This window comes from Zootoca vivipara, chromosome 12 (assembly GCF_965207765.1).
Source record: "Zootoca vivipara chromosome 12, rZooViv2.hap1.1, whole genome shotgun sequence".
Taxonomy (NCBI): domain Eukaryota; kingdom Metazoa; phylum Chordata; class Lepidosauria; order Squamata; family Lacertidae; genus Zootoca; species Zootoca vivipara.
Window position 1 is genome coordinate 9,051,737 of NC_142595.1, and position 20,458 is coordinate 9,072,194.

At 46.8% G+C, this 20,458-nt stretch overlaps 1 protein-coding gene across 3 annotated transcripts; it reads left to right on the forward strand.

Moving 5' to 3' along the window:
* Positions 1-1,125: 1,125 nt before the first annotated feature.
* Positions 1,126-17,447, forward strand: THNSL2 (threonine synthase like 2). Of its 3 annotated transcripts, none has more exons than XM_060282263.2 (10): positions 1,126-1,272; positions 6,578-6,817; positions 8,218-8,412; positions 11,042-11,194; positions 12,071-12,301; positions 14,183-14,331; positions 15,095-15,220; positions 15,554-15,705; positions 16,622-16,774; positions 16,962-17,447. In XM_060282263.2, the coding sequence occupies exons 2-9, from the start codon at positions 6,595-6,597 to the stop codon at positions 16,752-16,754; spliced, it is 1,362 nt and encodes a 453-aa protein (XP_060138246.1). In that variant the 5' UTR covers positions 1,126-1,272; positions 6,578-6,594; the 3' UTR covers positions 16,755-16,774; positions 16,962-17,447. The 3 variants fall into 3 exon arrangements, with proteins under 3 accessions (XP_060138246.1, XP_034992483.1, XP_088512338.1); XM_088656212.1 differs by having other exon boundaries at positions 1,190-1,301; XM_035136592.3 differs by lacking the exon at positions 16,622-16,774 and having other exon boundaries at positions 1,174-1,272.
* The last annotated feature ends 3,011 nt before the right edge of the window (positions 17,448-20,458 follow it).

Sequence of the window (20,458 nt, forward strand, 5' to 3'; positions counted from 1 at the left end):
GTGCTCTGTCGCTGAGCCACACCCTTTCTCCCGAACAGAATCTTCTTCTTAGAATCATAGAATCATAGAGCTGGAAGAGACCACAAGGGCCATCCAATCCATCCCCCTGCCAAGCAGGAAACACCATCAAAGCATTTCTGACAGATGGCTGTCAAGCCTCTGCTTAAAGACCTCCAAGAAGGAGACTCCACCACACTCCTTGGCAGCAAATTCCACTGTTGAACACCTCTTACTGTCAGGAAGTTCTTCCTAATGTTTAGGTGGAATCTTCTTTCTTGTAGTTTGAATCCATTGCTCCGTGTCCGCTTCTCTGGAGCAGCAGAAAACAACCTTTCTCCCTCCTCTATATGACATCCTTTTATATATTTGAACATGGCTATCATATCACCCCTTAACCTTTTCTTCTCCAAGCTAAACATACCCAGCTCCCTAAGCTGTTCCTCATAAGGCATCGTTTCCAGGCCTTTGACCATTTTGGTTGCCCTCTTCTCGGCCCTCCAGATGTTTTGGGACTACAATTCCCATCATCCCTGATCCTGTGAGCTAGGGATGATGGTAGTTGTAGTCCCAAAACATCTGGAGGGCCGAGTTTGCCTATGCCTGTCTTTGCGGTTCAACTCATCTATTACATTTAAATAATCTGTTTTCAATTTTTTATCAATACAATAGAAGAAAAAAATCCCTTTCTGCGAAATTAGTCTAGGGCGGCACAGCCAAATGTTGTTGGAACCATATTTAATCAGGTAATTTTTGAAGCTGTCCCATTCCTTTTTTTAACCTTATCTCCTGAGTGGTTTCTTATTAACTCTGCCATTTTGGCGAGTTCAATGTACTCGCACAACTTTAACTGTCATTCTTCTTTTGCTGGTGTTAGCTCGTTTCCCCCCCAATATTTTGCTTTTAAGATTCTGGCTGCTGTTACTACATAAAGAAACACGCTTTGATTTTCATTTGGAATGCTTATTGTTAAGACCCTCTCCTTCTATCCAAAATGAAAAAAAAAACCTTCCAGCAGCACCTTAGAGACCCACTAAGTTTGTCATTGGTATGAGATGAGCTTCATCGTGGGGGTGGGGGGATTTTAATCGAGAACCGGAAGTGTCTGGGCATGGGAAAGGCTCTGCGCTCCCTTACCTCTAGGGGTTTCTTCCTTTGCGATCTGCCCAGCAGAGGAAGATCTCCGGAGTCCGGCTCGTCGGTCGCTTTTGCAACGAGCCTCGTCTTCCCGGAGGAAGGGGGAGGATCTGCGCCAGCGAGGGCTCCGTACAGCTGGTAGGAAACGGAGCTGGCTGGACCCCAAAGTGCGTTCCCACGCGAGAGGGAGTCTCAAAAGTTCTCCGCGCTTTTGCGCGCTTCGTGCGGAGTAGCCCGTTGCGCGCCCGCTTGGGAATTAACTTGTGGCTCTCACCGTGGGGAGGGACTCGGCTCCCGTTATGATCACAGAATTGGGGCGAGAGTGCTCCTGAGCAGGTGCAGAGTATTCAGGGCCGGATCGAGACCTTTGGAGGCCTTAAAGGTTTGGGTGCCCCCATATCATGGGTGTAGCCAAGGTGGGAGAAGGGAAGGGCAGCTGCCCCTCCGCCAATCAATAAAAATCAGTACAAATACATAGCTAACTGAGATTCTGCCCCCCCAACAAAAGACCTGCCCTCCTAACAAATTCAGAATATAAACAATAATAAACTGTAAAATGAAATTTTATTTTGGGAAATGAAATGAAACCTGCAGTAAGATGGAAAATAATGTTTATGTTTACATATGAACCCCCCCTTTCCTTTTTCCAATTGCAAAGCCTTTGATTGGAGCCTCAAAACCAGGTAGCCCCAAACTTCGGCCCTCCAGATGTTTTGGACTACAATTCCCATCATCCCTGACCACTGGTCCTCTTAGCTAGGGATCATGGGAGTTGTAGGCCAAAACATCTGGAGGGCCACAGTTTGGGGATGCCTACTCAAAACTAACCACACCAGGGAGAATTGACATAAGTGAAGCCCACTCCACTCCATTGACTCAGCTGAAGTCCTTTGCCTTCTCCCCTCCCAGGTCTGTCTCCTGCAGTGACTCTCCCTCCTACCCACAATGCAGCAGTCAGTACAAAAGGTCTGATACCCAATAGGATGCTCATTTTCCAGTTGTGTCTACCTGTAATCCATTTATAAACACACACACAACCAGTGTGGTGTAGTGGCTGGAGTGCTGGACTAGGAGCCGAGAGAGCAGGGTTCGAATCCCCACACAGCCATGAAACTCGCTGGACAACCTTGGGGGCCAGTTACTGCTTCCAGTGCCGGATTTACGTATAAGCTAAGCAAGCTATAGCTTAGGGCCCCACTGTCTTGGCCCCCCCCCCAAAAAAAATTAAAGGAAAAATACATGGAAGTACATTTCTAAGATATAAGATAAGTTCAACAATTACTTTGATAAAATACATATTTTGTTATGCAAATGGCTTTAGATATCTATTAGGCCCATAAATTACCATATAGCATATATTCAACACACACAAAACAGTGACAATTTGTTGTTGACAAAGGACAGCTGGACATATAAAGGGCCCCATTACCGTACCTTCAGGAGCTTAGGGCCTCATCAAACCTAAATCCGGTCCTGACTGCCTCGCAGGGTTGTTGTGGGGATTAAATGAGGAGAGGGAGAACAATGTACACCACCTCAAGCTCCTTGGAGGAAATGTTAGGATATAAATGCAAGAAATAGATAAATGAATAAATAGGTTTAAAAACTGACAAAAAGACAGCACATAAATGTAGCAAAAGCAGCAGATAACTCTGTAACCATGTCCATCCCCTAAGACTCTTGGCAAATGTCTTCTGCTTCATTGTCGGTTGTACATTTTCTACCAGTTTGTGCAGAGAACGACATGCAGCCCTGAAAAACAGCAACACTGGTTTCAGGCAAGGCCAAAGTGCAGGCTTTTATCCGGTACTCATCCTGCCACCCCGATGAGGCCAGTTGTTCAGTCAGTGCTGCTGAACTTTGAACCTCATTCTTGAGATCTGTTACAGTCTGCAACTCAAGCTGGGCTGATCGGATGCTGTTGCCACTTTGCTGGAAACCAGCAAAAATCAAGGTTCTGGAGTTTGGATAGCTCAGTTGGTAGAGCAGGAGTCTCTTAATCTCAGGGTCGTGGGTTCAAGCCCCACCTTGGGCTTCTGTTTCATTAGTTTGATGAATAAAAATGATGTCCTTTTATGATTATGATTATGTACTCAATAAATGGGGTTTTTTTTGGGGGGGGGGAATTCCCTGGATGCGCACTTTAATGAAATGTGTGGCGTACACCTATGCAAAATTGTTTTGCTGGGATTCTCGACAGGAAGTGCTGTGTCCTTAATCGAAATGATTTAGCCTGCCTAAAATGAAAATACGTGTTAATATCATGACAGACTTATGCTGAAGAGTTTACTTTTCATCAATAAAAGTTTTAAACACACCTACACGGAGTTGCCGAGGGAGGAGGAGGAGGAGCGGACCCAGCGACACACCCGCCCCGCGGCCGCCTGCTTGGATCCCAGCCGGGTGCGCGGCGGCAGCCATGGCGGGAGAAGGGCCGCCGGCGGGAGCCGAGCACCTGCCTTGACGGCCCCTGGGCGCCCCGTGAGCTGCGCCGGGCTGCCAACGTCAGGAGAAGGAGACCTGGCTGGCAGAGTCGGGAGACCAGGAGAGCGTCAGCCCCTGCCCCCTCCCACACAGCGCGGACTCCGGCGGGCGCCTTGCGGCCGTCTGGAGGGCGCCGGACGACTCCCGACGTTCGGGAGAAACCGCCGGAGTCCACAGCTGCGCTTTGCGCATGCGCAAAGGACTCCCGAACGTCGGGAGCGTCAGCGTCAGCCCCTGCCCCCTCCCACACAGCGCGGCTGTGATGACGGGCGCCTCAGGCGCCGCACGGCTCGGGAGTGGGGCGCAACTGCCGCGGACGCCGGACGACTGCCGCGGGCGCAGCGGCTCGGCGCCCCTGGCAGCCCGGCACCCTGGTGCATTGCGGGCGACAATCGCCCTTCTCGTCACCGCACGTCACGGCACACCAGCCAGCGTCTCGCGGCACACTAGTGTGCCGTGGAACAGCGGTTGAGAAACGCTGGACTAGATGACCCTTGTGGTCCCTTCCGACTCTACAATTCTATGATTCTATGGAGTTCTGGCATTACAAGCAAAACAAGTGAGCAAACAAAGTGCCACACTGGAGGCATGAGTGCTGGATTGCTGTAGCTGGCAATTTTCAGTAAATGTCGTGGACCCTCTTTCTTCAAATTTGAAACATTTCCCTCCACCACCTCCAGTTTGCTAAAAATGGAGACTTTCGCTGAGGCACCCCATGAATAATTTTGGTTCAGCCTGTGCCAAATACCTAAAGGATCTACTACTCCTTTCCCATTGAAGAGCTTTTATGCTTGCGAGACTAAATGCTTCCCCCTCCGCAGTGACCAAAGGCAGATTCCAGTGCTGGATTTACGTATAAGCTAAACAAGCTATAGCTTACGGCCCCACTCTCTTGGGGGCCCCAATTTTTTTTTAAGGGAAACAAAACTGGATGTACATTTCCAAAATATAAGATAAAAAACGAATAAAGGTGGCGCTGTGGGTTAAACCACAGAGCCTAGAGCTTGCCGATCAGAAGGTCGGCGGTTCGAATCCCTGCGACGGGGTGAGCTCCCGTTGCTCGGTCCCACCTCCTGCCAACCTAGCAGTTTGAAAGCATGTCAAAGTGCAAGTAGATAAATAGGGACCGCTCCGGCGGGAAGGTAAACGGCGTTTCTGTGTGCTGCTCTGGTTTGCCAGAAGCGGCTTTGTCATGCTGGCCACATGACCTGGAAGCTATACGCTGGCTCCCTCGGCCAATAATGCGAGATGAGCGCTGCAACCCCAGAGTCGGTCATGACTGGACCTAATGGTCAGGGGTCCCTTTACCTTTACCTTTTACATACAGCAACAGTGTTTTGTGTTGTGTAGGCTCCTCTGATGTAAGCGATGGGCCCCGTCTGCTACCGGTAGCCTGCTCCCTAAAATATCATGGGGTTGCTCATTTCTACTTCTTAATTGTATTTTAGTTCAACAATTACTTTGATAAAATAGATATTGTGTTGTGTCCAAATGGCTTGAGATACCCATTAGGTCCATAAATGACCATATATCATATATTCAACACAAAAAACAGTGACAATTTGTTGTTGACAAAGGACAGCTGGACATATAAAGGGTCCCATTACCTTAAGGAGCTTAGGGCCTCATCAAACCTAAATCCGGCCCTAGCAGATTCTCACACATTACATTTCAAGCCCGTTTTTGTGCCTGCAGCCAGGAAGTACCTGATTCAATGAACCACATTCTCTTAGATTGCGCTTTACACAGCAGACCTCGCCAACTGATGCTGAGCAAAATGTTGGACCTCTGGCCCACAACTCCGAGAAGAAGCCAAATTAAGGTTTCTCCTGGCAGATCGGGACAAAGATATTACAGTGGTACCTCGATTTATGAACACAATTGGTTCCGGAAGTCTGTTCATAAACTGAAGCGAACTTTCCCATTGCAAGTAATGGAAAGTGGATTAATCCGTTCCAGACGGGTCCGCGGAGTACTCAACCTGAAGCGTACTTAACCCGAAGCATGGGTGTAATTGGTTCCGGAAGTCTGTTCATAAACTGAAGCGTTCATAAACTGAAGCGAACTTTCCCATTGAAAGTAATGGAGAGTGAATTAATCCGTTCCAGATGGGTCCGTGGCGTTCGTAAACCAAAGGGTTCCCAACGAACACTCCTTTCGGGAAATAGACAGGGTGTAGCACAGGCAGAGGCAAACTCGGCCGTCCAGATGTTTTGGGACTACAACTCCCATCATCTCTGACCACTGGTCCTGTTAGCTAGGGATGATGGGAATTGTAGTCCCAAAACATCTGGAGGGCTGTGTTTGCCTATGCCTGGATATCCAAATGCACACAACTATAGTGTGACCTTCTAGCTCTTGATAGCTTCACCCTTGTCTTTTTAATTATTCCAGTTAATTGAAATGTTTTCTACTGTGCATAGCTGCCAAGTCTCCTGTTTTCCCCGGGAAATCCCCATTTTTCCAGCTGTTCCTAGCTGAAAAAATGGATTTTTTTTGTTTTTCCCCGGTTTATTCTGGCGTGGTGGCCATTTTGGAACTGGGTGGAGCATGCTCAGAACCGACTTTTGATGCTGCTCTGCCCAGTTCCAAAATGGCTGCAGTGCGACTTCTGGCGCGGCGGCCATTTTGGAACTGGGCAAAGCAGCATCAAAAGTCACTTCTGAGCATGCTCCGCCCAGTTCCAAAATGGCGGCAGTGCTACTTCCGGTCTGCTATTTCCGCCCGGTCCCTTATTTCTCTGACAGCAACTTGGCAGGTATGCTACTGTGATGCCAATAAAGGTATTTGATTGGTTGGTTGGTTGGTTGGTTGATTTTGGTTCAGGATTGCTAAATTTGATTTCTTTCTGGTTGCTAGAGATACTGGTCACAGGAGGGCAAAAGTTATGAGATGTCTCAACAGCCTGAAGATCCTCAGGTCTGAAGATAATTTGCTGTAATTGCTTTGTGTGTTGCAGGGACCAGGAAGAGAAAGATGAGGTACGTCAGCACCCGAGGAGGAGCCGGAAGTGTCAGTTTCGAAGGTGCTCTTTTATCGGGCTATGCAAGCGATGGTGGTCTTTTCATGCCTCAAGAAATCCCGGCCTTGGACTATGCCACACTTCGAAAATGGAGCAGCTTCTCCTACCCAGAACTGGTGAAGCAATTGTGCTCCATCTTCATTTCGCCCGAGCTTATTCCGGAAGCGGCACTAAATGGTAAATGAATCCAGATCAGCTGTCGAGATTTGACAGCCTAAAAAACTATGTTAGATTTATTTCATGGGGAAATGGTATTTGCTCCCTTTCATATAATGTAATTAATTTCGGGTGACTCGACAACAGCGGTAGATGTGCTGGCAGTATTTCTTATTGTGATTTATGCAACTTTTATCAATGTGCGTTGTGCAGCAAAATCCCGGTCCCTGCCTTCAGGACAGTTTGAAATTTCAGCAAGAGGAGACAAGGCTGAACCACACAGGGTGCTAAAGTTGGATTCTTGTTCTTTTAAACTGGAAATATAGTCAAACCTTGGCTCCCAAATTCCTCCGTCGCCGTACATTTCGGCTCACAAATGCCCAAAACTCTGAAGTACGTGTTCCAGTTTTCGAATGTTTTTCGGAAGCCGAACATCCGACGTGGCTTCTGCTTGAGTGCAGGAAGCTCCTGCAGCCAATCGGAAGCCGCGCCTCGGTTGTCGAACATTTCGGTTTGACTGTAGCAGTCATGGGTGGGAATCAAGATCAAGACTGCAACAAGCAGCAGCCAGGGGGCGGAGTTAACCCTTTCCTTCTGTGCTGCTTTCCCAACAAAACTTCGATTGCAGGCATAGGCAAATTCAGCGCTCCAGGTGTTTTGGGACCATAGCTGCCAAGTCTCCCGTATTCCCCAGGAAACCCCCCGTTTTTCCAGCTGTCCCCAGCCGAAAAACGTTTCCCCCCGGTTTATTCTGGCACGCCGGCCATTTTGGAACTGGGCGGAGCATGCTCAGAAGAGACTTTTGGTGCTGCTTTGCCCAGTTCCAAAATGGCTGCAGCGCGACTTCTGGTGCGGCGGCCATTTTGGAACAGGGCAGAGCAGCATCAAAAGTCGCTTCTGAGCATGCTCCGCCCAGTTCCAAAATGCCGGCAGGGCTACTTCCGGTCTGCTACTTCCGGTCCAGTCCCTTATTTCTCAGGCCAGAACTTGGCAGGTATGTTTGGGACTACAACTCCCATCATCTCTGACCACTGGTCCTGTTGGCTAGGGATGATGGGAGTTGTAGTCCCAAAACATCTGGAGAGCCGAGTTTGCCTATGCCTGTTCTATTTGCACCAGCAGAAAAGAACATCTCTGACAAGCCAAATAGTATTGGGGATTGGGATCCAAGACCCCAGCCCTTAGGGATGAACCAGGGTTCTGTCTGACCACAAAGATTAGCCCAAATTTGTGGACCCCTGGCCTTGCATTTCCCCCTAATTAAATATTGTTGCCCTTATTCTGGAGTGCAGCCCTATTGAGGTAAAACTTGACTTGACCGTCATGTTAATATGTCTGAAGGGCCAATATACTGCCATGCCATTTTTTCCCCCATGGTTCCAAGCTAATGATGTCTTTATGATTTTGTCGTCTTCCGTTAGACCTGATTGACAGAGCCTTCAGCAGGTTCAGGCACAAAGATATTGTTCACCTGTCAAGACTGGAGAAGGGCTTGAACGTTTTGGAGTTGTGGCATGGCGTAACGTACGCTTTCAAGGATCTGTCCTTGTCCTGCACAGGGCAGTTCCTGCAATACTTCCTGAAGAAGAAGAAGAAGCATGTCACAATTCTAGTGGGTATGTTTGCAGCTAGGATGAATGGATTTCTGCTTGTCTTTAATCATGTGCTGCCTTTGCTCAAGATGCATTTGTTATTTATTTTTCCCTGGCTTGGAAGTATTTGTATTTGCACTTAGGCCCATTCTCTTGTGTTCTATAACCCACCGCCAAGGGCTGCGTATTTCATAGAATCATAGAGTTGGAAGAGACCACAAGGGCCATCCAGTCCAACTGCCTGCCAAGCAGGAAACACCATCAAAGCATTCTTGACATATGCCTGTCAAGCCTCTGCTTAAAGACCTCCAAAGAAGGAGACTCCACCACACTCCTTGGGAGCAAATCCCACTGCCGAACAGCTCTTACTGTCAGGAAGTTCTTCCTAATGTTTAGGTGGAATCTTCTTTCTTGTAGTTTGAATCCATTGCTCCATGTCCACTTCTCTGGAGCAGCAGAAAACAACCTTTCTCCCTCCTCTATATGACATGCTTTTATATATTTGAACATGGCTATCATATCACCCCTTAACTTTCTCTTCTCCAGGCTAAACATACCCAGCTCCCTAAGCCGTTCCTCATAAGGCATCGTTTCCAGGCCTTTGACCATTTTGGTTGCCCTCTTCTGGACACGTTCCAGCTTGTCAGTATCCTTCTTGAACTGTGGTGCCCAGAACTGGACACAATACTCCAGGTGAGGTCTGACCAGAGCAGAATACAGAGTGGGCACCTCGACAGAGTAGAGAGTAAGAAACAGGGCAGATAAAAATCAATGATTTTTTTTAAAAAAAATATCAAAACAATCAGATTTTTTTTATTTAAATCGGATTTTTTGCTTTAAATTGGATTTTCAACATACAAAATGCTTTGGGAGGAAAAATCTTTATAAAGATAGTTTTCTATTTACCGGTAAGTTACATTATAGTCCTAAGGCTATTCATCAAGAAATAAGGATTTGTTTTAAGTTTTTCATGTGTGCTAAAACTCAGTCTAAGTTTTTATTATTATAAAAAAACCATTTAACCACATCAGTTAACAAGCATGGATACGTATGCTATAATGTTACTGTTTTAGGAAATGATTATTTTTCTCCTTCCAATAAAGTACAGCAGAAAAGTTGTCCAAATATAAACAGTTAACTTATTAAACCTCACAATAATTTCATAATTATCTGTCTATGCATTTCTAATAGTATAACCAAATCAGTAATTTTTTATACAACTGTAAAAACTACTCTGAAAATTTATTATTCCAAAAATGAAACCTTCATCTGGTTGTAAATATTAAGATTGTAACAGCAAGGATGAGTCTTTCTGTAAAAAAAGGATTTAAATCAAGTCTTACTGACTAGTGATTTAAATCGTGATTTAAATCGTGATTTAAATCGTGATTTGATTTAAATCAAATCCACCCTAGTATTGCTTACTGAAGATGTGTATTTTACTCACACTATATTGTAGAATTGTGTGATTAGTTTCGGTCTGTGGTTCCCCCCCCAAAAAAAAATATATATAGGTGCTGATATGGACCATGTGCTTCCCTGCTGCTTGCCCACCCACCCACTTGCTCCCCCCACATACCTTTGCCATGTCCTCCTCCGCCACTCTTTCCTGAGGCCACAGGCGTGACCTTCCAGAGGTGCTTGTTGCAACCCTTACGATTGCCCAAGGACATTCCAGGAAAGTGCCTGACGATCGTAACAGGTTGCACCAGAGCAGAGGCGCTTTCGCGTGACGGTTTTGCAATCGCCAAGCAGAGGAGGAGGAAGAAGAAGCGGCAAAGGTATGGGTGGGAAGGGGTGGGCGGGCAAGTGGCAGTGGCGAGATCGTGGCATGTGCGCAGGGGGGGACGGGTGGCTGTACGGTATACCAGCGCGCCCTGCCTCAACATAAGTGCTGGTGTCAAAAGTCTTAGAGTCCCAGTGCTGATCTCGATTTACATCTGGAAAACAGGTTCTGCAAAGCAAGTGGCCACACTGAGCAGGCTTGGCCACTGGGCATCTTGTCGTAGAATAGGGTCCTCCATTCAAAATCTGTTGTACAAATACATTGAGAGAGAAGGAGAGACAGATTGCAATACGGTAATTGCACTAAGGCAATTTGCTCCCATGAAAAATAATGATGGCTGTCAGGGGATTCTTTCGACTACTCTAGAGTAACGACGCTCCTCATGTCACTTTTCCACAACGTGTTTATTGGTGCCTCTATTTACAGTGAGCTAGGTGTAGAAACATGTCTTCTTACTCCGATGCAGAATCCGGAGGTGCCCCCCGGCGCGAACGCTCCCAACATAAAAGTCGCGGGACACTGAATCTCCTCCCCTTTCCTCTCTTTCGTAATTCCGGAACTGGAGGAAAGGGTCTGCGTTCCATGTTTTCCCTCTCCCCCTTTTCCCCTTCTCTCTCTTCCCGCCTGTAGAGTCTGGGCTCTTTCCTCCTGCCTGAGCCCTGGCACTCTCTCTCCGTGTCCTGACTAGCCTCCCCCGAGCCTGTGCTTCCTTCGCTGCTCGGGGAGGGGCTGCTCTTGATGATAAGGGGAGGTACTCTGTACTCTCTCCCCCTTACAATGGCCATAAACTTTTTTTAAAAAAACAACAACATTTTTTATTTGGTTTTTCAAATAAAGTTTTTCAGTCTTGGTTATTTTTTTAAACAGGGACTTCAGGGGATACTGGGAGTTCAGCCATCGAAAGTGTCCGGGGTGAACAGAACGTGGACATATTTGTTCTGTTGCCACGCGGCCTCTGCAGTCAGGTGCAAGAGCGGCAGATGACAACAGTGATTGAAGACAACGTCCATGTGTTTATCAGTGAGCAACTTCATTTTTAACTTCAGAATGTTTCTGGGTTCGGTCATTGTGGATTTGTTGCCTAGTGGTCAGGAGTGGTGAGCAGTGCTTTTTTTTGGGGGGATGGGACGCAGGGGTAGGCATACTCCTAAATATTTTGTGAATCCAAGTTTGGCCTCATTGAGCGGCAGTATTTCAACATGGGGGACGGGGTGGCACTGTGGTCTAAACCACAGAACCTAGGGCTTGCCGATCAGAAGGTCGGCGGTTCGAATCCCCGCGACGGGGTGAGCTCCTGTTGTTCAGTCGCAGCTCCTGCCCACCTAGCAGTTCGAAAGCACGGCAAAGTGCAAGCAGATAAATAGGTACCACTCCAGCGGGATGGTAAACGGCATTTCCATGCGCTGCTCTGGTTTGCCAGAAGCGGCTTAGTCATGCTGGCCACATGACCCAGAAGCTGTCTGCGGACAAACACCAGCTCCCTCGGCCTATAGTGCGAGATGATCACGCAACCCCAGAGTCATCCACGACTGGACCTAATGGTCAGGGGTCATAGAATCATAGTTGGAAGAGACCACTAGGGCCATCCAGTCCAACCCCCTGCCAAGCAGGAAACACCATCAAAGCATTCCTGATATATGTACCTTTACCTTTACCTATTTCAACATGAGTAGGAAAATGAGATTACCGCTAAACATTTTTTTACTGGTGATAAGTTTTTTTACTGGTGATAAGTATTAAAGTCTCCAGGAAGACTCCTGGAGAGTCTTCAGGAAGACTCCTGGAGAGGTCTGTCTCATTCCGGAGGCTGTATGTGCCCCCCAGGTGTGTTCCGACAAGGCACATTTCTGCGACAGGACTGATGCCTGCCTCTTCCATCCCTGCTTCTCCCTCCAGCCGAAGGCAACAGTGATGAAATTGATGAGCCAATCAAAGAACTGTTTGCGGACGAGGATTTTTCAAGAAGACACAACCTGATGAGTCTGAATTCGATCAACTGGTCCAGAATTCTGGTGCAGATTGCTCATTTTTTCTACGCCTACTTCCAGTGTGCTCCGTCTATGGATTCCGTTCCGCTGCCAGTTGTGGAGGTAGTTGTTCCAACTGGGGGAGGAGGAAATCTCACAGGTTAGAAAAACAACAACCCAACACCCCCCCCCCAAATGCTTCCTTGAGTCATGATGAATTGTGCTGGACCTGTCTGCAAGCTGCATCACTGGAGATGGGAGGAGCTGTAAAACGAGCAGCATGTCAAAGATAACTTTTTATTTTGCTGCTTCAGTGCATACCTAGTACAGTGGTACCTCGCAAGACGAATGCCTCATGCAATGAAAAACTCGCAAGACGAAAGAGTTTTGCGTTGCGCAAGGGACTTGCAAGACGGCGAGGTTTTCTATGACCGCCGCTTCGTCTTGCGAAGCGTGGCCATAGAATGTAGCGCGGGAAGGCGGCAAAGGAAGATCAGCTGTCAGCGCGGGAAGCTGACAGTTGATCTTCCTTTGCCGCCTTCCCGCGCTACAGCTGGTTCCCGCGCTTCGGCTCCATCCCCCTCAGCGCCGCCACCGCTACCTCCTGGGAAAGCTCCCTCCCTCCCTCCGCCCACCGTACCTGCTACCCGCCGTATCTCGCCAGCTCGGAGTTGATGGCGATCCGGCAGGAGCAGCAACGGGGCTTGCCAGGCAGCCCTTGGTGGCAACAGCGCCGCCGCCAGAGCCTTAAAAACTTCCGGAGCGGCTGTGGCGGGTGAGTTGGCGCCTTTTTTGTGCTTTTTTGCCCATAGGAACGCATTGATTAAGTTTCAATGCATTCCTATGGAAAACCGCGATTCACAAGACGAATTTTTTCGTGAAACGAACTGACCCGTGGAACAAATTAAATTAGTCTTCCGAGGTACCACTGTACTCCTAAACAATCTGGCCAAATTTCTGAGGTTTGCTGAATATTTCTCCTAGTTTATCGTGGGTTGCTGAGCTTAAGTCATTGACTGAGACCCAATGAAAATTGCATAGACCTGGGATTGGGCCATAGCTGCCAAGTTATCCCTTATTTTAAGGGATTTTCCCTTATGCTGAATAGGCTTCCTCGTGAGAAAAGGGAAAACTTGGCAGCTATGGATTGGGCTCCTGGAATACAGCCAGTTTATGTAACCAGAACAACTAAATTATGTGACTTGCATAAATTACATAAGCAGAGCGGAGTGTGTGCTTTACATATTTCTGCAGTTCTATAGTGGTATCTTGGTTCTCAAACTCAATCCGTTCCGGAAGTCCGTTCCAAAACCAAAGCGTTCCAAAACCAAGGCGCGCTTTCCCATAGAAAGTAATGCAAAACGGATTAATCCGTTCCAAACTTAAAAACAACCCCTAAAACAGCAATTTAACATGAATTTTACTTTCTCACGAGACCACGGATCCATAAAATGAAAGCAATAATCAATGCACTGTACTATAAAATAAATAAGACAATATTGTAGATGATAAAAATAAACATTATCATTTTTTCTTACCTGCACTGATAATAGTCATTGTTCGGATGTGGGGCTTTTATCCATTTTCGCAGTTACACAATCAATCAGTCAATCAGTAGCTGAACTGGGTTCCACACAGTTACAAAAACAAATTAACCAAAAAAGCCTCAAAAACAAAAACACCAGATAAATAGCAAAAACAAAAGCGCCAAACTTAATCTGTTCCGGAAGTCTATTTGACTTCCGAAATGTTCGAAAACCAAGGCACAGCTTCTGATTGGTGCAAGTGCCCCGGAAACAATAGCCGACAGACGCATCGGACGTTCGGCTTCCGAAAAATGTTTGAAAACCGGATCACTTCCGGGTTTTTGGTGTTTGGGAACCAAGGTACCGTTGTATCACCAATCACAACTGTATTCATTCCTGTATTGACAATAAGATCAAATAGAATAGTTGAAATGATTTCGGTACCAAATTGTGCATCTGCTTTACATAAGGAGATCTGTGGTACAAATTACTGATGGTTTCTTTCTTTGGTCCAGCTGGGTGTCTTGCACAGAAGATGGGGCTCCCCATTGATCTTGTGGCAGTGGTAAATGACAACGACGTGGTACACAGAGCTATCCAACGGGGCGATCTCTCGCTGTCCAGGCCTGTGAAGTCAACACTGGCTTCAGCAATGGATATTCAGGTAATTTACCTGGAGAGGAACGTGCTGTTTAGTATGGTAGACATGTGAGGACCAGCTCATCGTAGCTCCCTGAGCCTCCCCCAGCCGTGCTCACTCCATTGATGGACCATTCCATCAGCCTTGCTGAGAGATCGGCTCCATCGGCCTCCTCTCCCCCCCCCAGTTGTCAGTCATCAGCAGCTATCCATCAGGCTGATGCTTAAGAATCAGCTACATACGGCTTCCATTCCAGCTGGCTTTTTGCGGGAACTACTGGGCAAGAACTGGTGCCTGAGTTTGCCTGCCAGTATGACAGCCAATTTCCTCCCTTTCTCAATGGAAAAGGTAGAGAGGGAAACACAGGGAGTCAGTATGGGGAAATCTGTTGGGATGTTCTTATTGGATGAAGCCCTGGTTGGTCTTGCAGAGTGACTCAGCTGCCTCAAGATCCTAAGACCGTTCTCTTGAACTATTTAGAGAAGGGATGGAGAAGCTGTGGCTTTCCGGGTGGTGTTGGACTCCAACTCCCATCAGCCATAGCCAGTGGTCAGGGATTATGGGAGCTGTAGTCCTGAAAAATCTGATCTCCCTGATTTAGAGCCACACCATAGCCCTTTGGGCTATGGGGAATGTGACTGTGTAATAAGATTTGTTGATGGGTGCATTTTTCCTGCAACCCATTTCCTTTGACTCCTGCGTATCTTTCCCATATCTAAATACTTGCTTGCTTCTGAACATAAGCCTCCTCCTAGAAAACGGCTTGTGGCATCTTTTCCTTTGCTAGGAACCTTACAACATGGAAAGGGTCTTTTGGCTGTTCTCTGGCTCAGACAGCAACTTGGTCCGAGGTGTGATGGAAGAATTTTACTCCGCTAAAAAAGTCCAGCTCCCGTCCCAGTTGCAAAAGAAGGTTAGCTATGATTTGCCTATGATTCTTCAGCTTGCTTTTAGTTAGAAGCCTCTCTTTCGGGAGCGGCTGCCGTGCAACGGACCTCGCGTCAGAAGCATCGCCTCCTGGAAGGGAGAGGAGAGATATTGGTGGGGAGATCATTGCGGTGCTTAGGGGTGGCAGGATGCAAACGTGACAATCAACCACTTGTGATCTTCACTGGGCAGGTGATGTCTACAGTTTCTCTGGTGGAATCTACGCATATATAAAAAAACACGTACTTAAAGCGTTATATTTGCAGCTGTATCCTCTGAGTCTGGTTGCAGCTTTCTGAGTCCTCGTGTCTGGTTGCAGCTTTCTGAAGGTCTTCAGTCTTGCTCAGTCTCTGATGAAGAAATTGTCCAAACCATGAGACGCTGCTGGGAGGACAACCGCTATCTCCTCTGTCCCCATTCAGCCACTGCTGTTTGCTACCATTACAAGCACTCCAGTTGCCACCCAAGCACGTAAGCATGAATTTGTCTACACGCTTTAGGAGCTTTTTTATTGCAGAATTATATATATTATAGTATATAGTTAGTATTGTTATAATATACTAAAGCATGGAAATGAATACAGTGGTGCCTCGCTTAACGAATGCCCTGCTTAACGAAATTTCCGCTTAACGAAAGGATTTTTCGAGCGGAGCTTGCCTCGCTAGACGAATGCGTTTTACGAAAAATTCGTCTAGCGAATCGCAGTTTCCCATAGGAATGCATTGAAATTCAATTAATGCGTTCCTATGGGCAAAAAAAATCCAAAAAAAATTCCAAAAAATTTCAATGCATTCCTATGGGATTCACTAGACGAATTTTTCGTTATAAGAAAAGACCTGTGGAACGAATTAAATTCGTCTAGCGAGGCACCACTGTATGACAATTTTTTTTTAAAAAAAATATTTATTAATTGCATAAATAATAATATTGCAGCAATAATAATAATAATAATAATAATAATAATGCAGCTATAATAAGATTAATAAAATCATAGCGTTAACAACAACAGCAGCAAACTGCTTTTTGTTTCTTACTAGTATAATAGCCATCCCGAGAACATAAAATGATGTTGATAAAAATCATGTTCAAGCTACGTACAAGGCAGCAAACACAGTACACCTGATGAATGCAAAATGTGAACAAGTGGGGGGGGGGAACTGTTGGCAAAGGCCGTACACGCTCTCTCACGCACATTATGAGCTGGGGTAGGATAGTCGCTAAGAAACTGAGCTGTGAACTGGGAAGCCAGTTCAGATCTTGCCTTTGCTGCAGACTCGGGACAACCTACTCTCTCTGAGCCTTGGTCCACTCCACTCTGCCATCTGCAGCATGTGAGATAATACGTCAAATTTACCTTGTAGTTATTTATTTCCTTGACATCTGATAGGAGGGCGTTCCACAGGGCAGGCGCCACTACCGAGAAGGTCCTCTGCCTGCTTCCCTGCAGCTTCACATCTCACAGTGAGGGAACCACCAGAAAGCCCTTGGAGGTGGAACTCAGTTTCGAGGCTGAACGATGAGGGTGGAGACGCTCCTTCAGGTATACAGGGCCAAAGCTGTTTAGGGCACAACATGTGAAGAGACCCACAAGAATTTGAAGATCAACAAATTTACTGTGGCAAGAGCAGTCTTTGAGACGGAACCCATTCAGTCCTGTCCAAATTTCAGAGACGTTTAGAGGTTTGTTGCACAGATGTGTGCTCATTTCCTCTTTTCTTCCACTCCAGTTCCAGATGCTGCTTGGCTCCTGCCTCCCCTGTGAAGTTTGAAAATGCCGTTCTTAAAGCCGATCTCCCCCTCGACATCTCACCTGAGATAAGGAAGCTGAAAGACATGGAGACCAGATCTTGTGCCCTGAAGAGAGGAGACGACTGGGCAAAACTACTGCGGCAGCAAATAGAAGCGGTTACGAAACAGAGAAATCATATGCCAAGCTGAACATTTGCAACGAGTCCCCTAGTTGCTCACGCCATCGAAGCCTCCTCCTGCTATGCAAGGCATAGGTATATGATAAGAGAGTTGATGCTGCTTTTGCTAAGGAATAAAGCCTAGTTGTGTCACAGTTCGTGCAGAATCACCAACAACAACAACATTAATAGTAATAATAAATTTATACCCCGCCCATCTGGCTGGGTTTCCCCAGCCACTCTGGGCGGCTCCCAAGAGAATATTAAAAGCACAATAAAGCATCAAACATTAAAAACTTTCCTAAACAGGGCTGCCTTCAGATGTCTTCTAAAAGTCAGATAGTTGTTTATTTCCTTGACATGGGTGTTCCACAGGGTGGGTGCCACTACCAAGAAGGCCCTATGCCTGGTTCCCTACAACCTCACTTCTCGCAGTGAGGGAACCACCAGAAGGCCCTCGGAGCTGGACCTCAGTGTCCGAGCTGAACGATGGGGGTGGAGACGCTCCTTTGGGTATACTGGGCCTATTACCTGCTAAAACTGATGAGCAATCGTCGTTGGCACCCGTCTGCCTCGAGAGACAATGGAGTGCGCTTCTGGGGGTGAAGTCAAACTATTGCTGCAGAATCACAGTGCCTTGCCTGCTGTGGTTGCGGAAACTGGTAGCTTGTAACTATTGTCTCCCATATTGTTTCTGCTGCATTAGCAGCACAGAAGTGATCTCCCCAGGGCGCATGCCTGGGCAATGTGTCTGGAGGACCTGAGCTGCCCGGATAACAAGACCGCTCTCTTGGCCTCGCTGATGGGGTCCAAAGGAAAGCAGAGCAGGACGTTTGGCACCAGCTTGGCTGCAAAAGTTGACGGAAGGAGGCGTACAAGGCCCCATCCAACCGCCATAGGGACTCCACTCCTGAGGTAGATCAGACTAAGAGAGTGTGACGAGCCCAGGGTCACATAGTGAGCTTTGTGTCAGCCATTGGGATAAAAACTGATGGTTTCTCTTCTGCACAGACTGGTACAGTTTCAGAACCAGCAGCCAAACCTTTAAAAGCATAAGGGTAGCATAGATGTCTATAAAGGGAAGCATAAGGTCGGCAGTTCGAATCCCTGTGACGGGGTGAGCTCCCATTGCTTGGTCCCAGCTCCTGCCAACCTAGCAGTTCGAAAGCACGTCAAAATGCAAGTAGATAAATAGGAACCGCTACAGTGGGAAGGTAAACGGCGTTTCCATGTGCTGCTCTGGTTTGCCAGAAGCGGCGTTGTCATGCTGGCCACATGACCTAGAAGCTATACGCCGTCTCCCTCGGCCAATAATGCGAGATGAGCGCGCAACCCCAGAGTCGGTCACGACTGGACCTAATGGTCAGGGGTCCCTTTACCTTTACCTTAGCATAGATGTTATGGTGGCATACTGCCACAAGGGGGCAGAGCAACCTAAGCTTTGATTTGTTTAAAAGCTCTTCTGATCTTCACTGAAATGATTCAATAACACTCACTTCCTTGGGTCTGAATTATAAGCAATGAGCCAAGTCTCTGCAATTCCTTCTGCTTCTTGCATGGTTGGCAAGGAATTTGGTTCAGCAAGGAATTTGGTTCAGTTTAACTTCACATTTTAATACTAGCCAACCTAATTTGCAGTTCGCAGAACAATATGTATATGAATTCAAATGCTGCCCTCCCTTGACATTTGCACTTCTTCAGATTTTGTGGCACAGTTCTAGTAAAATAAAATACAAAAATGAATGTATTGGGTGGAAGGGTACATGAAAATACACACTTTGAAGAAAATAACAGTATAAAAATAATCCATCGGGTTGGTGAAAATTGCGAAATATAGAAATTAGCAAAATTGCATACAAAAATGTGTCTATCAGGAGAAATGCACATTGCATGCTGGCAGGTTTCACGAGGATGTAAAAATATAATACAGTAATCACAAATGGATGCTGAAATGTGGTGAACTGACATTATTATTGCTACTGCTGCTGCTATCATCATCATCATCATTATTATTATTAATGCCATCCATCTGACTGGGTTACCCCAGCCGCTGGGTGACTTCCAACAATGTCTTCTAAAAGTCAGATAGCTGTTTTATTTCCTTGACATCTGATGGGACAGCGTTCCACAGGGCAGGTGCCACTACTGAAAAGGCCCTCTGTCTGGTTCTCTGTAACTTCACTTCTTGCAGTAAGGGAACGACCGGGAGGCCCTCGGAGCTGGACCCCAGTTTCTGGGCTGGACGATGGGGGTGGAGACGCTCCTTCAGATCTACAGGGCCGAGGCCATTTAGGGCTGCACCAACAGTTTGAATTGTGCTCGGAAACGTACTGGGAGCCAGTCCTTTAGGGCCGGTGTTATATGGTCCTGGCAGCCACTCCTAGTCACCAGTTTGTCGGTCACATCGAGTGAAACAGACAGTGTGTGCTGGTGCAGAAAGACAAAATAACTCAAAACTTTTCTTGTGGAGGGGGTGAGCTTTGGGCAGAGGAGAGCAATGCTATAGAGCGGGGGTGGTCAGCTCCCCAAAGATTGCAATCTACTCACAGAATTAAAAACTGACAGTGTTTTGGGAGGGTTCTGGTTAAAGTTGTTGAACTTTTTTTAGGAAGAAAAGCCCCGGTTTTTCTGCAGTTCAGGTCAAAGTTGAGCTTTTTTTTTAGGGAAGAAAAAAGCCCTGATTTTTGAGAATTCAATCCTAACATCATGGGAGAAAGGGGAACAGCCGCTCACCAACAGATCGCTGGCAAAACAGCCTCACTGAGTAAACTCCATCTTCCGTTCTGCAGATCATGCAACAATGGAGGGCGGAGCGACGGGGTGGGGCAGGATTCTATTTTACCGACACTAAGGAAAGGGACCCAGCGATCGACCAGTAGATCGTGATCGACCTGTTGGACATCCCTGTTATAGAGGTTGATGAGATTGCCTGGCAGAGATGGGGTGGTGGTGAGGCGTCTTGTTCTCCTGACCCCCCGCCATATTGGATGGGTGTTTGTGGACCTTCCTCCCATTTCCCCTGCCAATGTGATCGTGGTGGAGAATAGAGGTGGAACTCGGGAAAATTAGAATATCGTTGAAAAGTGCATTTATTTCAGTAATGCAACTTGAAAGGTGAAACCAATCTATGAGAGAGATGCATGACATGCAAAGCAAGCTATGTCAAGCCTTTATTTGTTGTAATTGTAATTGTTTGTCGTTAGGTGGGTCAATTATAAATGGAATGTAATTAATGAAATGTAATAGCGATGTTTATTTTTGCATTATTGTAACTATTTGTTTTATTACTGTGGAATTTCCAAAAGAGAGCATTTGTA

Coding starts and splice junctions, on each gene's coding strand:
- THNSL2 (XM_035136592.3), top strand. CDS start 6,595: ATGAGGTACGTCAGCACCCGAGGAGGAGCCGGAAGTGTCAGTTTCGAA. Junction 11,195..12,070: donor CAACGTCCATGTGTTTATCA/GTGAGCAACTTC, acceptor TTCTCCCTCCAG/CCGAAGGCAACAGTGATGAA. Junction 15,706..16,961: donor TCCAGTTGCCACCCAAGCAC/GTAAGCATGAAT, acceptor CTTCCACTCCAG/TTCCAGATGCTGCTTGGCTC.